The following is a 14524-nucleotide window of genomic DNA, read 5'->3' as shown; positions in this document are numbered from 1 at the left end:
TTAGTTCTCTCCCTTTTTTCCCTCCTTCATTTTCTGATTCGTTTATGCATTAGTGGAAGAGCTTGAGCTAAAGAAGGAAAGTGCTCATGAAGGGTAACTAAAGTTAATGAGTGATTAAAAATATAATGTGTATGTATTACACACACACTCTTGAACTTCTACAGACAAATGAGCTTGTTCTCTTCAAACTAATTGTGCTGCAGTGCACTACATTTTTTTGACAATGCTTCTGCTGTTCAGAATGTCTTCATGTCTGTGAGGTGACGGATTTTTTTTTCCTTTGTAATTGTCTTAAGGGCCAGCTTACATGACACATAGAAAATCAATATCATTACTGTGAGCTTTGAAGGCCCAGATTTGTGTTTGAATTCTGGCTCTTGTATGTTATGGCTGTGGTCAAGCCACTATATCTCCTGAAGCCTTAGCCTACTCATGTGTAAAATGAGATACTAACATCTGTCACGTAGTAAATATTACTTATAGTACGCCTGGCATGAAGCAGATGCTTGACTATGGCTGTGATCATATTTTTATCAAGTTCGAGGGAACTTTTTTGACCGTTTCTATATATCAAAACTACTAGCAAACTGCAGAGATTTCGCCACCACAGAAGAAATTAAAAAGGAAGGAATTTCATAAAGAAATATTGATAAAAATATTGTTAGCATGAGAAAGTTACTGAGATAAGTATATGGTCCTCTGAGGTCGCGATTTTGAATGGGACTGGGTTTATTTGAATGTATATAGAGAAGAAGAATAATGTGGTTGGTAAAATTCAAAGTTTATTACTTTATAGCAGATTTCTCAACTTGGCACTATTGACATCTGGAACTGGACAATTCTCTGTGGTGGAGGCTGTCTTATGTATTATAGAATATTTAGCAACAACCCAGTCTCTGCCCACTAGATGCCAATAGCACCATCTCCTCAGTTGTGACAGCCAACAGTGTCTCCAGACATTGCCAAATGTCCAATAGCAAACAAAATCAGCCTTATTTGACACTACTGCTTTATAGAGAGGCATTCTGGGGTGTGAAAAGAGCACATGTTTTGATATTTGAATCTCGTACCAGTGATATGATGTTGACAAGGTAGTTAAACTCCCTTGAGCCTGAGTTTGCTCAGCTGTAAACTGAGATGGTGGGGCCTGTGGTAAGAATTAAATAAAATACACCATATGCAAATGGCTAGCACAGCCCCTGGCATCTAGGAAGCAGTAAATAAAAGTTTGATATCTCCTCCATTTATCCCCCTACTTTCACTTCTTAATTTGAACGAGGAGGTTACCTGGTGTGATATAAACATGTTGTAAAATCTCTTACCAAAATTCCAATGGTATTTTCCGTAGAAATAGAAAAAAATCCTAAAATTTGTACAAAAACACAAAAACCCTGACTAGCCAAAGCAATCTTGAGAAAAAAGAACAAAGCTGGAGGTATCATGCTTCCTGATTTCTAACTATATTACAAAACTATAGTGATCAAAATCGTATGATGCTGGAATGAAAACAGACATATAGATGAATAGAACACAAAATAGAGAGCCCAGAAATAACCCCATGCATATACAGTCAATTAGTCTTTGACAAGGGCACCAGGGGAGAAAGATAGTCTCTTTAATAAATAGTGCTGGAAAAACTGGATAGTCTCATGCAGAAGGATAAAATTGGATGCTTATCTTGAAATGGATTATAGATTTAAATCTAAGACCTGAAACCGTAAAACCTCTAGAAGAAAACATAGGGAAAAAGCTCTTGATATTGGTCTTGGCACAGATTTTTTTGGATGTGACAATGAAAACACAGGCAACAAAAGCAAAAATTAACAAATGAGACTAAAAAGCTTCTGTACAACAAAGGAAACAATCAGCAAAATGAAAAGACAACCTGTGAAATGGGAGAAAATAATTAACCGATTATCTGATGAGGTTAACATCTAGAATATGTAAGGAACTTGTACAATTGAATGGCAAAAAGTCAGCCTGATTAAAAATGGGTAAAGGACCTGAATAGAAAAATTTTCAGAGACAGACAATTGACTAACAGATATATGAAAATGTGCTCAACATCACTAATCATCAGGGAAATAGAAATCAAAACCACAATGAGATTATAACCTCACACTTGTTAAGATGGCTATTATAAGAAAAAAAAAGCATTGATGAACATGTGGAGAAAAGGAAACCCTTATACACTGATTGTTAGAATGTAAATCGGTATGGCCATTATGGAAAACAGTATGGAGAGTCTTCAAAAAATTTAATTAGAACCTATCATGTGATCAAGCAACCCCACTTCTGGGTATTTTTCTGAAGGAAATGAAAGCAGTATCTTTAAGAGATGTCTGCACTCCCATGTTCATTGCAGCACCATTCACAATAGCCAAGATAAGAAAATAACTTAACTGTCCATAAAAAGATGAATGGATAAACATGTATGTACGTATGTGTATATATGTATATGTATACACACAATGGAATATTATTCAGCAGTTAAAAAAGAAGGAAAACTTGCCATTTACAAAACCATGGAAGTACCTGGAGGACATTATGCCAAATAAATTAAGCCAGACATAGGAAAACAAATACTGTATGATCTGTCTTATATGTGGAATCTAAAAATTTCAAGCTTATAGAACCAGAAAATAGAATGGTGGTTGCCAGGAGCTGGTGGGTAGGAAAAATGGGGAGATATTGGTCAAAGGGTATAAACTTCATTATAAGATCAATGAGTTTTAGGGATGTAATATACAGCTTTGTGACTATAGTTAATAATACTGTATTATATACTTAAGTTTGCAAAGAGAGTAGATCTCAAGTGTTCTCACTACAAAAAAAGTAACCAGGGAGACTGGTCAAGATGACATAGAAAGTAGATACTGTGCATGCCTACTTTCGCATCCATACCAAAATTATAATGCAACTACAGAACATGTGAAGTCACCCTGGCTGAATAGAAGCCCTACAACTGGGAACAAAAGTAAAAGTTTACCTCAACTTGTCGGAGGGGTGGAGACTTGAAATGGCCCAGTCCCTTGATTTAGAGTCCCTCAATTGAGAATCGAGAGGGCTGTCTAGGCTGCAGCACTGCCCCCCACCCTGAGGAGTGAGGGGTCCTGGCCCCACACAGGGCTTTCCAGCCTAGGGTTCCAGTACTGGGAAGAGAAGTCCCCATAATGTTTTCAAGGTTCATCTATGTTGTAGTATGTATCAGTAATTTATTCCTTCTTATGGCTGAATAATATTCTACTGTACTGATACACCGTATTTTGTTTATTCATTTATCTGTCGTTGGATATTTGGGTTGTTTCTAATTTTTGACTGTACCAGGGAGATTTGTATGAGCCTGGTCAGAAAGTGATGTTTGTTACTTCTTAGCACATTTCATTGGCCAAAATTCAGTCTCATGGCTCAACCTAACTGCAAGGGAAGTTGGGAAATGTGGTCTGGCTGAATGCCCAGAAAAAAAAATGGGATTTAATGAACACATCGTAGTCTCTGCTACAACTTGCAAATAAGGGTAGTTTAACTGGATCCATCCATATAGAGATCACTGAGAGCATGTTGGATTCAGAACCAACAGTTCAGGCAGGAATATACTTCAGCTCCTGTCGCCTTTGTGAGAATGGGAAAGACAGCCTGAGAAATGCCTACCTCCATATCAGGAACTTCCAGCCCACTATAGAGCACAGTCTTCACAGATATTGCTTTGTGATTCCAAGAGACTGGGAAAATTTAATGGGATGATTTAATAGTGGTTCTGCCCTGATATATAACTAGGTCCTATTTGTGGAGTAGGGAAACAGCCATTCCAGTTTGTGTATTTCTTTGACTCTGGGCATTGTTCACACTTAAACACAGGATACCTCTAATTGTTCCCTTTTCCTTATGTAAATATACAGCATCTGGCCAGAGGATACCTGCTTCCTTATGGCAGGTGTATATCTGTCAAGATACAATCAGGAAACAGAAACCACTTTATTTAAAATAGAAAAAAAATTAATACAGGAAATTAATTGGTTACACAAGGGATGGAAGAGCTGAGAAGCCAAACAGGGAACTGAGACAGCTCAGAAATTAGCATCAACAGAAAGTTGCTACCATCTCTCCCTTGGCTAGAGGGACATAGGAAAGAGGTGATGTTATCAGAACCCAGGAGCCAGGATCACCCGGAACTATTGTGAGCCAGCCTGTTGGGATCTAGGTCTATAGAAGAGATGCGGCTTTTGCTAGAGCTACCACACAAAAAAAGAGGGAGAATGTATTCTGGCGTCTTCCTTCTTCCCCTCCTCCATTTACTTGTTCACCAGTGTCTCCCTCTGTCTGCTCATGGCTGTCAATCATCTCATTTGGGAGTTTGGGAAACAGTCTAGAGGAGTCAGCTACCCTGCGATGCAGAGCAGAGCAGGGGAAAGAGGACTGTATCTGAGGACAAACAGACCAGAAATTGGCCCAGCAAGACATTTAGCTTTTAGAAACACTGTTCAGTTTCTATGTATTTTTAAGTCAAATTTATTAAGCTACAATTAAGGTATAACTTAAATAAAATACACCCATTTAAAGTACACAATTTGATGACCTTGGCCAATAAATAAATCCGTGCTACTACCACCACAATCAAGATATGAAATGTTTTATCCCCAAAAGTTTCTTTTTGCCCTTTCTTTGTCATTTTCTTCCACCCCAACCCCAATTTGAATAACTTCAATTGACCTGTATTCCAGTTCACTGATCCTTTCTTTTGTAGTATTTGAATCTGATGTAATGCCCACTCAATGAAATTTTGTTTTCTATTTTTGAGTTTTTCAGGTACAGAACTTTTATTTATTTGTTTCAAGAGTTTCCATTTCTCTCACAAAATACCTTATCTCTTTGCACATACATACACATTATATTTACAGAAACAATATATTTATAATTGTTTTAAAGCTTATCTGCTAATTTTAATAACAGTCATTTCTGTATCTGGTTTCATTGATTTATCTTGATTATGGGCCACATTTTATTGCTTTGTGCACATCTCACAATTTTATTCTAGACATTTTATCTAAAAGAACAGTGAGGACCGAAATATAATTTCAATTTTTTATTATCCTGAATATCTCAGACCTTTGTTAGGTCTGCCAAGTAGCATGTATGACTGATTTTTTTATATTTCTTCTAAGTATAGGTGAGTTGGGACTGGACCCTAGTTCTAATTAGAATTCATTCACTTGTGAGTAGCCCAGTCCCCAACCTCTTGCCCTTGAACTGCCTTTTTGATCTTGGAAGTATTTGAGCAGGGAGAGCTTGGGACTGCTACTTCTGATATCTTTGTATTCAAGTTTTGCAGGGCCCCAGAATCCAAGTGCTGTGATAATGCATATGATATCTATTTTTGTGTCTCTCCTTCACTGTGGCTTTCTTGGTGAAATTTAGGAGAATTATTATGCAAAGTGATTTGGTTTTGCTTGGAGGCCCTTTCAGATTCCATTCTGTCCTATCAGCTCATTACTGTTATCCAAAGCCTGGCTGATTTTCTTGTGCTTGTGAAGCCTTCTCCTATCAAAGGCTGTTTCCTCCTATACCAGGTACCCAAGTATGGAAGCTGGCATGGCTCTCTGCTCACCTCTAAAAGGTTTATTTTTCTCAGGAAATCAGTTAATCAAGGAAGTTCTTTCTAGTCAGCATTATCGTTTTTGTTTTCTGCGTTTGTTATTGTTACCACAGGAGTTGAAGGCCTTTCATATTCTTCTACATCTTAATTGGAAGAAGTCTCTTTAAAAGGTGTTTTGATGGGCAACCTAAGATAAAGTTTGTTCTAGGAAGGACACTAGTCTAATGAGACTTTTTGCTTGTTAATTCTCAGGCCCGCTTAGGAGAAAGATTTTTTGGAACTCTTATCTGACTCTTACACTATGAACTTTCTCTAATAGACATGCTATATAGAAAATTTACACAGACAGACAGGATGGTTAGTGACAAATCAATACTCTGGCAGACCTGTAGCTCATGTTAACCTTGTTAGGTAAACAAAGTCAAACATACTTTTTAGATGACGAACTGAGGCACAGAAAGGATAAGTAACTTGCTCAAAATTGAAATGGGTAGTAAATGATGTAAAAATAACCAGAATCACGCTTTATATGGTTCCCAGTCCAGTATTCTGACTTTACTCTGTGCATGCATTTTCTTGAGTAAATGCTATATGAATATGTTTATATGTTTCTGTGAAATTTTGGAAAAAACAATCTCTGATTTCACCCATATTCCAAAAGTGGCTTCTTTTGTCAGTTTAGCATATATCCTCTCAGACAATTTTCTGTGCATTTACATACTATTAAAATATGTCATACTGCAGGGTTTTTAAAATACAGGACCATATAGGATATGTTCTGTTTTTTCTTTGTTTGCTTAGTAATCAATGCTTGGGGATATTTCCATGTCAGTACATTTACACTTGCTCAGTTTGGCATTAACAGACATTTATTGATTACCTGCTTTGTATAAGTTCTACTTCTAAGCACTGGGACACAGCAGTAAACAGACCAGACCAAAAGATAAAATCCCTCTCTCAGAGCTTACCTTGTCTAATAGCAAGGAGGGACAATAAAAGATAAAATAATTTTAAAAATTATAGGGATGGCTAGTAGGGCAGGGAGGTTGCAGTTATAAATTGAGTGCTCAGAGAAGACCTCACTTACTAGAAAATGACATGGAGGAAAGATTAGGAAGAGATGAGGGAACATACCATGTCAACATATGGGTGAAAAGCATTTCAGGTATAGGGATCAGCACGGGGAACAGCCAGGAGGCTTGTGCAGCTGGAACAGAGTAAGCAAGGAAGAGTGGGTGGTAAGAAATGAGGTTGGAGAAATAACTGGGAACCAGATCTTATAGAACCTTGTAGGCTGTTATAAGAATATTGACATTTGCTCTGAGATGGGAGCCACTGATGGAGTTGTCTGTCTGTCTTTCAATCTACACATACACACATAATACATTAACACATATACATATATATAATTGACATATAACAGTATATAAGTTTAAGGTAAACAACATATGGTTCAATATATGTATGTATTATGAAATGATCACCACCATGAATCTAGTTAACATCCATCATCACATATAGTTAAAATTTTTCTTGTGATGAGACCTTTTATGATCTTAGCAACTTTCAAATATACAATACAGTATTATTAATTGTAGTCACCATGCTGTACATTACATCCTCAAGACCTATTTATTTTATAACTGGAAGTTCGTATCTTTTGACACCTTTCATTCTTTTTGCCCATCTCTCACCCTCTGCCTTTGGCAACCAATATGTTCTCTGTAGCTGGGAATTCAGTTTTGTTTTTATCTTTTTCAGATTCCACATATAAGTGAAATCACATGGTATTTGTCTTTCTCTATCCAATTATCTCAGCATAATGCCCTCAAGGTCCATCCATGTTGTCGTAAATGGCAAAATTTCTTTTTTTATAACTGAATAATATTCTATTGTGTATATATCATTTTCTTTATTCATCTATTGATGGACACTTAGTTTTTTTTTTCTATATGTTGGCTATTGTAAATAATGCTTCAGCGAATATGGGAGTGCAGATATCTTTTTGAATTATTGTTTTTGTTTCCTTTAGATAAATGACCAGAAATAAAATTGCTGAGTCATATGGTAATTTTATTTTTAATTTTTGAGGAACCTGCATTCTGTTTTTCATAGTGACCACACCAATTTAAAATCCCACCAACAGTACATGAGGGTTCCCTTTTCTCCACATCTTCACTAATACTTGTTATTTGTTCACTTTTTGATAATAGCCATTCTAACAGATATGAGGTGATAGCTCATTGTGACTTTGATTTGCATTTCTCTGATGATTAGCGATGTTGAACATCTTTTCTCTGTGAGCCATCTGTATGTCTTTTTTGGAGAAACATCTATTCAGATCCTCTGCCCATTTTTTAATCAGATTTTTATGTTGAGTTGTATGAGTTGTTTATATATTTTATATATTATATATTTATATATTTTTTATATATTAACCCCTTATCAGATAGATGATTTGCATGAAGAGTTTTGAGTAGAAGAGTGACATGATATTACTTAGGGTTTAACAGGATCACTCTCACTGTTATGTTAAGAAAAGATTTAGAGTGGTGAGGTGGAAGCAGGAAATGACCGTGACTTGAACCAGAGTGGTAAACGTGAGAGTTATGAGGAGTATGCCAATTTTGAGTATGGTTTGAAATAAAAGCCAGCAGAATTTGTTGATTGAATAAAGGGTTTTAGAGGAATCAAGCATAGCTCCAACATTTTTGGCATAAAAAAAAAAAACAGGAAAATGGAGTGGCCATTATTAAATAATGTGGAGAAGACTGAGAAGTCAGGTTTGATTGGACAGTCAAGAGTTTGGTTTTGGACATGTTAAGTTTGAGGTATCAGACACAAATGAGATGACAAGAGTGCACTTGTATATGCAAATCTGGAGTTTAAGGGAGAGCTCAGAGCTGGAAATAGAAATTTGGGAGTCATCAGAATATAGATGGTTCGAAAAATCATGACACTGGATGATAATCACTAAGGGATTTAGTATTGTTACTGATAAAGAGAAAGGTCCAAGGGTTTGTGTCTAGGCACGCTCCAGTGTTAAAAGATCAGGGAAATGAGTAGGAACCAGAAAATTAGACTAACGAAAACCAGGAAAGCTTAGTGTCCTGCAAGCCAACTTAAGAAGGTGGTCCAAGGAGGAAGGAGTGGTCAACTGTCAAATGCTGCTGGTAGTTCAAATAAGACAAAGGCTGAGAATTGATCAGTGGATTTAGCAATGATACAGATATAGTGAATCACAATGTCCAAGATAAGAAACATGATGTCTAGATCTTATTTCTGGAGATTCTGATTTAATTGGTCTGAAGTACAGCCTGGACACCAGGGTTTTTAAAATTCCCTAGGGCATTCTAATCCGCAGCCAAGGTTAAGACCTCACTCTTAGATCATTCCCATCTCTTAAATTGTGAAATGGCCTATTGTCAGAAACAGATGTTGCTGGACTGATTAAACATAGGAGTTTTTATCTGTAGGCTTGTTCTTGGATACTTTGGGATCTGAAAATGATAAGCAGATCTGAAAACAGATTATTAATCACTAAAGGGATTAGCTATTTAGCACCTGTCTTAAAAGGGTTTTTAGGTCGAAAACGTCTTTGCTTTCACATTTTTGTACATGTTCGATTTTTTTTGTTTTATCCTCAAAAGACCTTTTATTTTGAGTAACAAGTTTCAAGTTAATGAAAAAAATACAAGGAAAATCTTGATGTGATTGGTTTAAAGAAAACCAAACAAATCCGAACTCATATCAATAAGTAAACATTTAAAAGTTAAGTACATTCTTTCCTGAATCCTGAGTATTTCACACCTCAGGAGTTGGCTCATAATAAATGCAGAAATTTTGTACCTCATTAAAGTTGTAATCTTTTTCATTTTCTTCCCACAGACTCTAGAAATGATTTCTATCCTTTAGTAAATTCGAGTTGGGTTACTATTTGTTGGCTCTTAAAAATTAAAGAATATCATGGGTGGGCTGTTCATCAAGAGATCTGGTTTGCAGGCTGGTAAAATTTTAGTCTGTGGACAAAGAGAGGAAAGATCAAATATGTCAGTACAAGACCAAGGTAGAAAATAGAAAAAGTCAGAATTGAAATGCAGGCTTAATTATTGCAGGCTTCCAAAAGAACGCCAAGTGTCTAGATTAGCCCTCCAGACCCATGTTTGGTTCCAAAAGAGAATTAAAGCCCTAATGCCCTAAGGCATCCATTGTATCAATTGAATGAATTCGAATATGCATCCAAAATGGGGCTAGCTGTGTACCATTTTGGGGAGAATGGGGAAAATGGTCACTCCAATCAAATTTTCTCTGGGGCTTAATTCTCTAGGAGAATCTGTTGGGAAGAGCTGTTTTAGGTACTAATCTGCCTTCTTGGATGGTGCAGTGTTTTTTGAGGATACGGGTCCTCAGAAAAGAAAGCATAAAAGAGCCTGTTGTATAATTGCCAAGAAATAAAAGAATAATCTCTTTATTCATTTACTAGAATAGTTATTAGTAAAGGAACACCTTGTACAAATCCCAACAATGATTTTTTGAACAATTTAATGTGTATCCTTTCAGACTTTTGTCTGTGCTCATAAATGTGTAAATAGTGTTTACTACAAAGAATGGGATCATGCTATTTAGTTCAGCAATTTTTTTTTTTCATGAACTGTTATGGATGTTCTATATAATTGCATGCAGGTCTGCCTCTTTCTAAGGGTTGCATGATACTCCATAGTTTGGTTGTTAAAAAATACAGTTGACTCTTGAACAACTTGGGGCTTACGGTTGCTGACTACTTGCGTAGTCGAAAATCCATGTAAAACTTAAATCGGCCCTCTGCGACCTTAAATTCCCAACTGCAGATCAAAAATAGTATATTTCACCATTCTTTTGTTAATGGACATTTGGATCACCTCCAGTTTTTCACTATTATGAACAATGCCGTAATAGACATCTTTGTTCTAACATTCTTGAAAATATATGTATTTCCATATTATAGGCTGTAAAGGTGGAATCATTGAGTCAGGATGGAGACATTATATTTTTTTGTTTTGATCATATAAATTTCAGATATATTCAAAGTAGAGAATAATATGAACCCCATGAACCCTTATCTACTTCAGTAATTATCATTGCATACCCAGTTTTGTTTCCTGCTCACCCACACCCTCGTACCCCAACACTGTATTTATTATGAAGCAAAGACATGCCATATTATCCCTAAATATTTCAGTGTGTGTCTCTAAAGGTTAAGGACACTTTGATAAACATAGTCATGATTACGTTATCATACCTAAAAAAGTAACTAATTCCTTAATATCAGTGTTCAGTTTTTCCCAGTTGTCTTTTTTTTTATACAGTGGGTTTGTTTGAATCACAATCCACACAAAGTCTATACATTACATTTGGTTGATATGACTTCTAAGTCTTTTTTAGTATATAGGTTTCCCCTTCTCTTATTTTTTCTTTGTCTTATTTGTTGAAGAAACATTTGGCCTGTTCAGTTTCCAAAGTGCTAAATTTTGCTGATCATATCCCTGTGGTGAGGTTTAGTAAGTTCCTCTGTCCCCTTTTCTGTCTGTAAGTTGGTAGTTAGATCTGGACATTCATTTCAGATTCTGATTTGATATTTTTGAAACAAATACTGAATAGTTGACTGTGTAGTTTATCTAGATTTTTTTTCTCCTTGTGGTACTAGCGGCCCTTGACAATCATTGCCTAGATTCATCATTTTTTAGAGGTTGCAAAAGAGTGATATTTGAATTTTATAATTCATGAGTTATTAGCACAAATACTTTATAAAGAGAAATTTCCCCCTCATCAATGACTGGGTACCCTGGTGTATGGTTTATATAGGAAAAAGAGGCAATATGCTTGATTTTTGCCTTGATCAGTTTTGAGAAACAATGAGTTGGTTCCTTAGCAACCTCAGAAGATAACCAGTGAGGTTTAATAAGATCATAATAAACTCGTCTTTTTAACATAGTTGATGTGTTTCAAGTCTTTATAGTTATTCTTAATGCTCAGATCAACCTCTCTTTGGCCAGAGCCTGATTCAAATTGGCTTCTGAGTCTTTTTGATATGATCTCAGTAGCTTCTTGGCTTTTTTTTGTATGTTAAGATGTTCCAGGGTCATTTAGGCATGTCTGGAATCAGCTATTCCTCCAAGGAATCCTGATTCTTTTCAGAGAGAGATGATATTTACAGACCTTAATCAGAGTTTGGAGGTTCTCATTGCTACTGAGATGGTAATTGTTTGGGACTTTTTTGGTAGACAGAGCTAGGGAAACCAATTCATAAATTCATCATGATGTTCCAATTCAAATTTAGGACTATAGGATTTTTACTTCTTTGGTTTTATATTTGTATCTCTTATGTTGAAAAATCTGGTTCCTAATAATATTAATGTCATTTATTGTATTCTATACTATAAATATATATTTTCAAAATACCAGTACCAGTATTATCACTAACAGTATGATTACTGGAAACTAAGACTTGCATTTATATTTTTTCCCTTAGGTTGTATCTCTTAGAAAAATACAGTAAAATTGCTATGTTTTAAAATCATATGGATTAGTTTCTCTTTTGTGGGTAAGCCATCAATCAGATGGTGTAGGTTCATCATTTGTTTTGCTCTGACCACAAATTTATATGGTGTGTTTTTTGGCATACAGTGTCTTTAGGGAACAGTTTTTTAAACAACCATTTCATTTTCTTTTATAATTATATAAAAAAGTTCTATAGTTTCAAAGTCAAATTCTGAAAAATGTAGCCTCTATCATACTTTTATTTCTCCTTCCATCATTGGTAGTCACTTTTATTACCTTTTGGCTTATCCTTCCATTTCAAAGAAATAAAAATAGATACATATATTTAGTCATATCCCCCCTTAAATAAAAAGGTACCATTCTGTGTACAATATTCAGCATCCTGCTTTCTTGTCTTAATATATTCTGAAGATCTGTCCATAACAGTATTATATAGAAATTGTTTCATTGCTTTTTACAAATGTTTAATATTTTATAATATCATTAGCCATACTTGATTTAATCAGTTCTCACTACTGATGGAACACTTTAAATATTTCACAGCCACAAACTCAGGTTATTTTGTGGCAAAAATTATTTTAACAACTATCTAAGGAATCCATTTCCTGTGTGCAAAATGAAAATTTTACCATATAATCTAATGATAGAGAAGACTTATTTGTGAATATAGAAATAATTTCCTAAATTTCCTGTTCTGGTGGGTGTAACATGAGATAGGAAAATAGGAATTACTAAAGGTCCTATGCCGTTTGAGGATGGCAAGGCATTTCAGGTCAAGGACTGCCAAGGTAAATTTTTTAATTCATCTTGGCTTTGAATTTGGGGGCCTTGCCACTTTTCTAAATAACCTTTCATCAAACTATCTCATTCTCATGATTCAGGTTTAGCTTCTGAAATCCTAGCTCTCCATCCAGCTACAAAAGGCTGCAATGTTATTTTTTTTCTGTCTTTCCAAATACATTGATCTGCTTATGCTTTCAACCATAGCCTAAGTCTAATTTAAAGAGAAGAGATCAAAGTAGGGACTGAGTATGTTTATATGAGATTTCTTTGTGTGACTCTTAAGCAGTTGTTACATTTGAATATAAAAAATGAAATATAATTTAGGTTTTTTCTGCCAAAGTACAGTATGTTTATACCCAGCCCTTTACAAAATGAATGCATATATACTCCTGTGTCTTGATTCAGTTGTAAATGATCTTATCACACAAATCTTTCAGGAGAAACAGTACAGGCGACCGTGAGAAGGCTCTGAAAGTCATGCTCCAGGTTCTGCACACCTGTGACCGCCCGGGCCCCGACATGTTCTGCCTGTGTGGAAGGATCTACAAGGACATCTTTTGGGATTCAGACTGCAAAGATTCTGCCAGCCGAGACAGTGCCATTGAGTGGTAAACTCTTATCCCTAGTCAGTAGCATGTGTATCTCTGCAAAGAAGGAAATTGCAGTGGCTAAGGATCTAGGTCTTTTTCCTATGTCTCTGTGTTTGCCTGTCTACTGGCAGTGAAAAAAAATGCCATAAATGTGGTTTGGAGATTTCCACATTCCTTTTTCCCAAAGGAAATCATTAGAAACAGGAATTCCTACTGGTGACATTCTTCCCCCAAGTTCACTCATTTATAGGAGCAAGAAGGTGTAGTACTCTCCTTCCAGAACCTTGTTCTGCACTCTCAGAGTATTTATCTTCTCAGTGAACTAGTCATTCCTTTATTTCCCCCAATGTTTATTGAGGATTTACTGTATGCCAGAAACTTTTCCAGGTGGTGGGGATAGAGACACAGTAGATAAGAATCCGTGCCGTCATGGACCTCGCATTGCTGATAAGGGAAGTCAGACAAAGTAAAATATATAGAATGTGAGCTGATGGTGAAGGCTATGGGGAACAGTTAAGCAGGGAGGGGTAAAAGGAAGGTTGGGGGGAGTTTCCGCAATTTTAGGTAAGGTGGTCAGTGAAGGCAGATAAGGATGTGAAGGTGATGAGGGAATTATAGACACTGTGGAGAAAGTGTTCTAAGGAGGGGATAGCAAAGGCAAAGACCCCGAGGAGGAAGCATGCTGGGCATGTTCAAGGATGGTAGGCATGAGCAAGCAGAGAATTGCTGGAAATAGGAGCAAAGATGACCCTTTTACTCTGAGTGAGATGATACAACATTGGAGTGTTCTGAACAGAGGAGTGACAAGATCTGACATGAGTTTTAACTGAAGTACTCTCATTATTATGCAAATAATACATTTTTAGGGGATGTATCAGCTATCATTTGCTGCATAACAACTCTCAAACTTATTAGCTTAAAACAGTGATTTATAATTTCTAAGGATTCTGTGGATTGGCCAGGCAGTTCCTCAGCTGGTTTCACTCCTAAAGCGCTGGCCTCACTCCCAAAGTTGCAGTCA

At 36.1% G+C, this 14524-nt stretch overlaps 1 protein-coding gene across 1 annotated transcript in view; it reads left to right on the top strand.

Moving 5' to 3' along the window:
- The window catches only part of MAP3K15 (mitogen-activated protein kinase kinase kinase 15), an 86339-nt gene that overhangs the window by 24770 nt on the left and 47045 nt on the right, over positions 1-14524 (top strand). Inside the window, exon 7 of the mRNA XM_036226866.1 lies at positions 13351-13521. Within this exon, the coding sequence (XP_036082759.1) occupies positions 13351-13521 (171 nt within the window). The remainder of the gene's footprint in view (positions 1-13350; positions 13522-14524) is intronic.

This window comes from Rousettus aegyptiacus, unplaced genomic scaffold (genome assembly GCF_014176215.1).
Source record: "Rousettus aegyptiacus isolate mRouAeg1 unplaced genomic scaffold, mRouAeg1.p scaffold_m13_p_9, whole genome shotgun sequence".
In the NCBI taxonomy this organism is placed as follows: Eukaryota; Metazoa; Chordata; class Mammalia; order Chiroptera; family Pteropodidae; genus Rousettus; species Rousettus aegyptiacus.
This window is presented reverse-complemented; position numbering and strand designations above follow the sequence as displayed.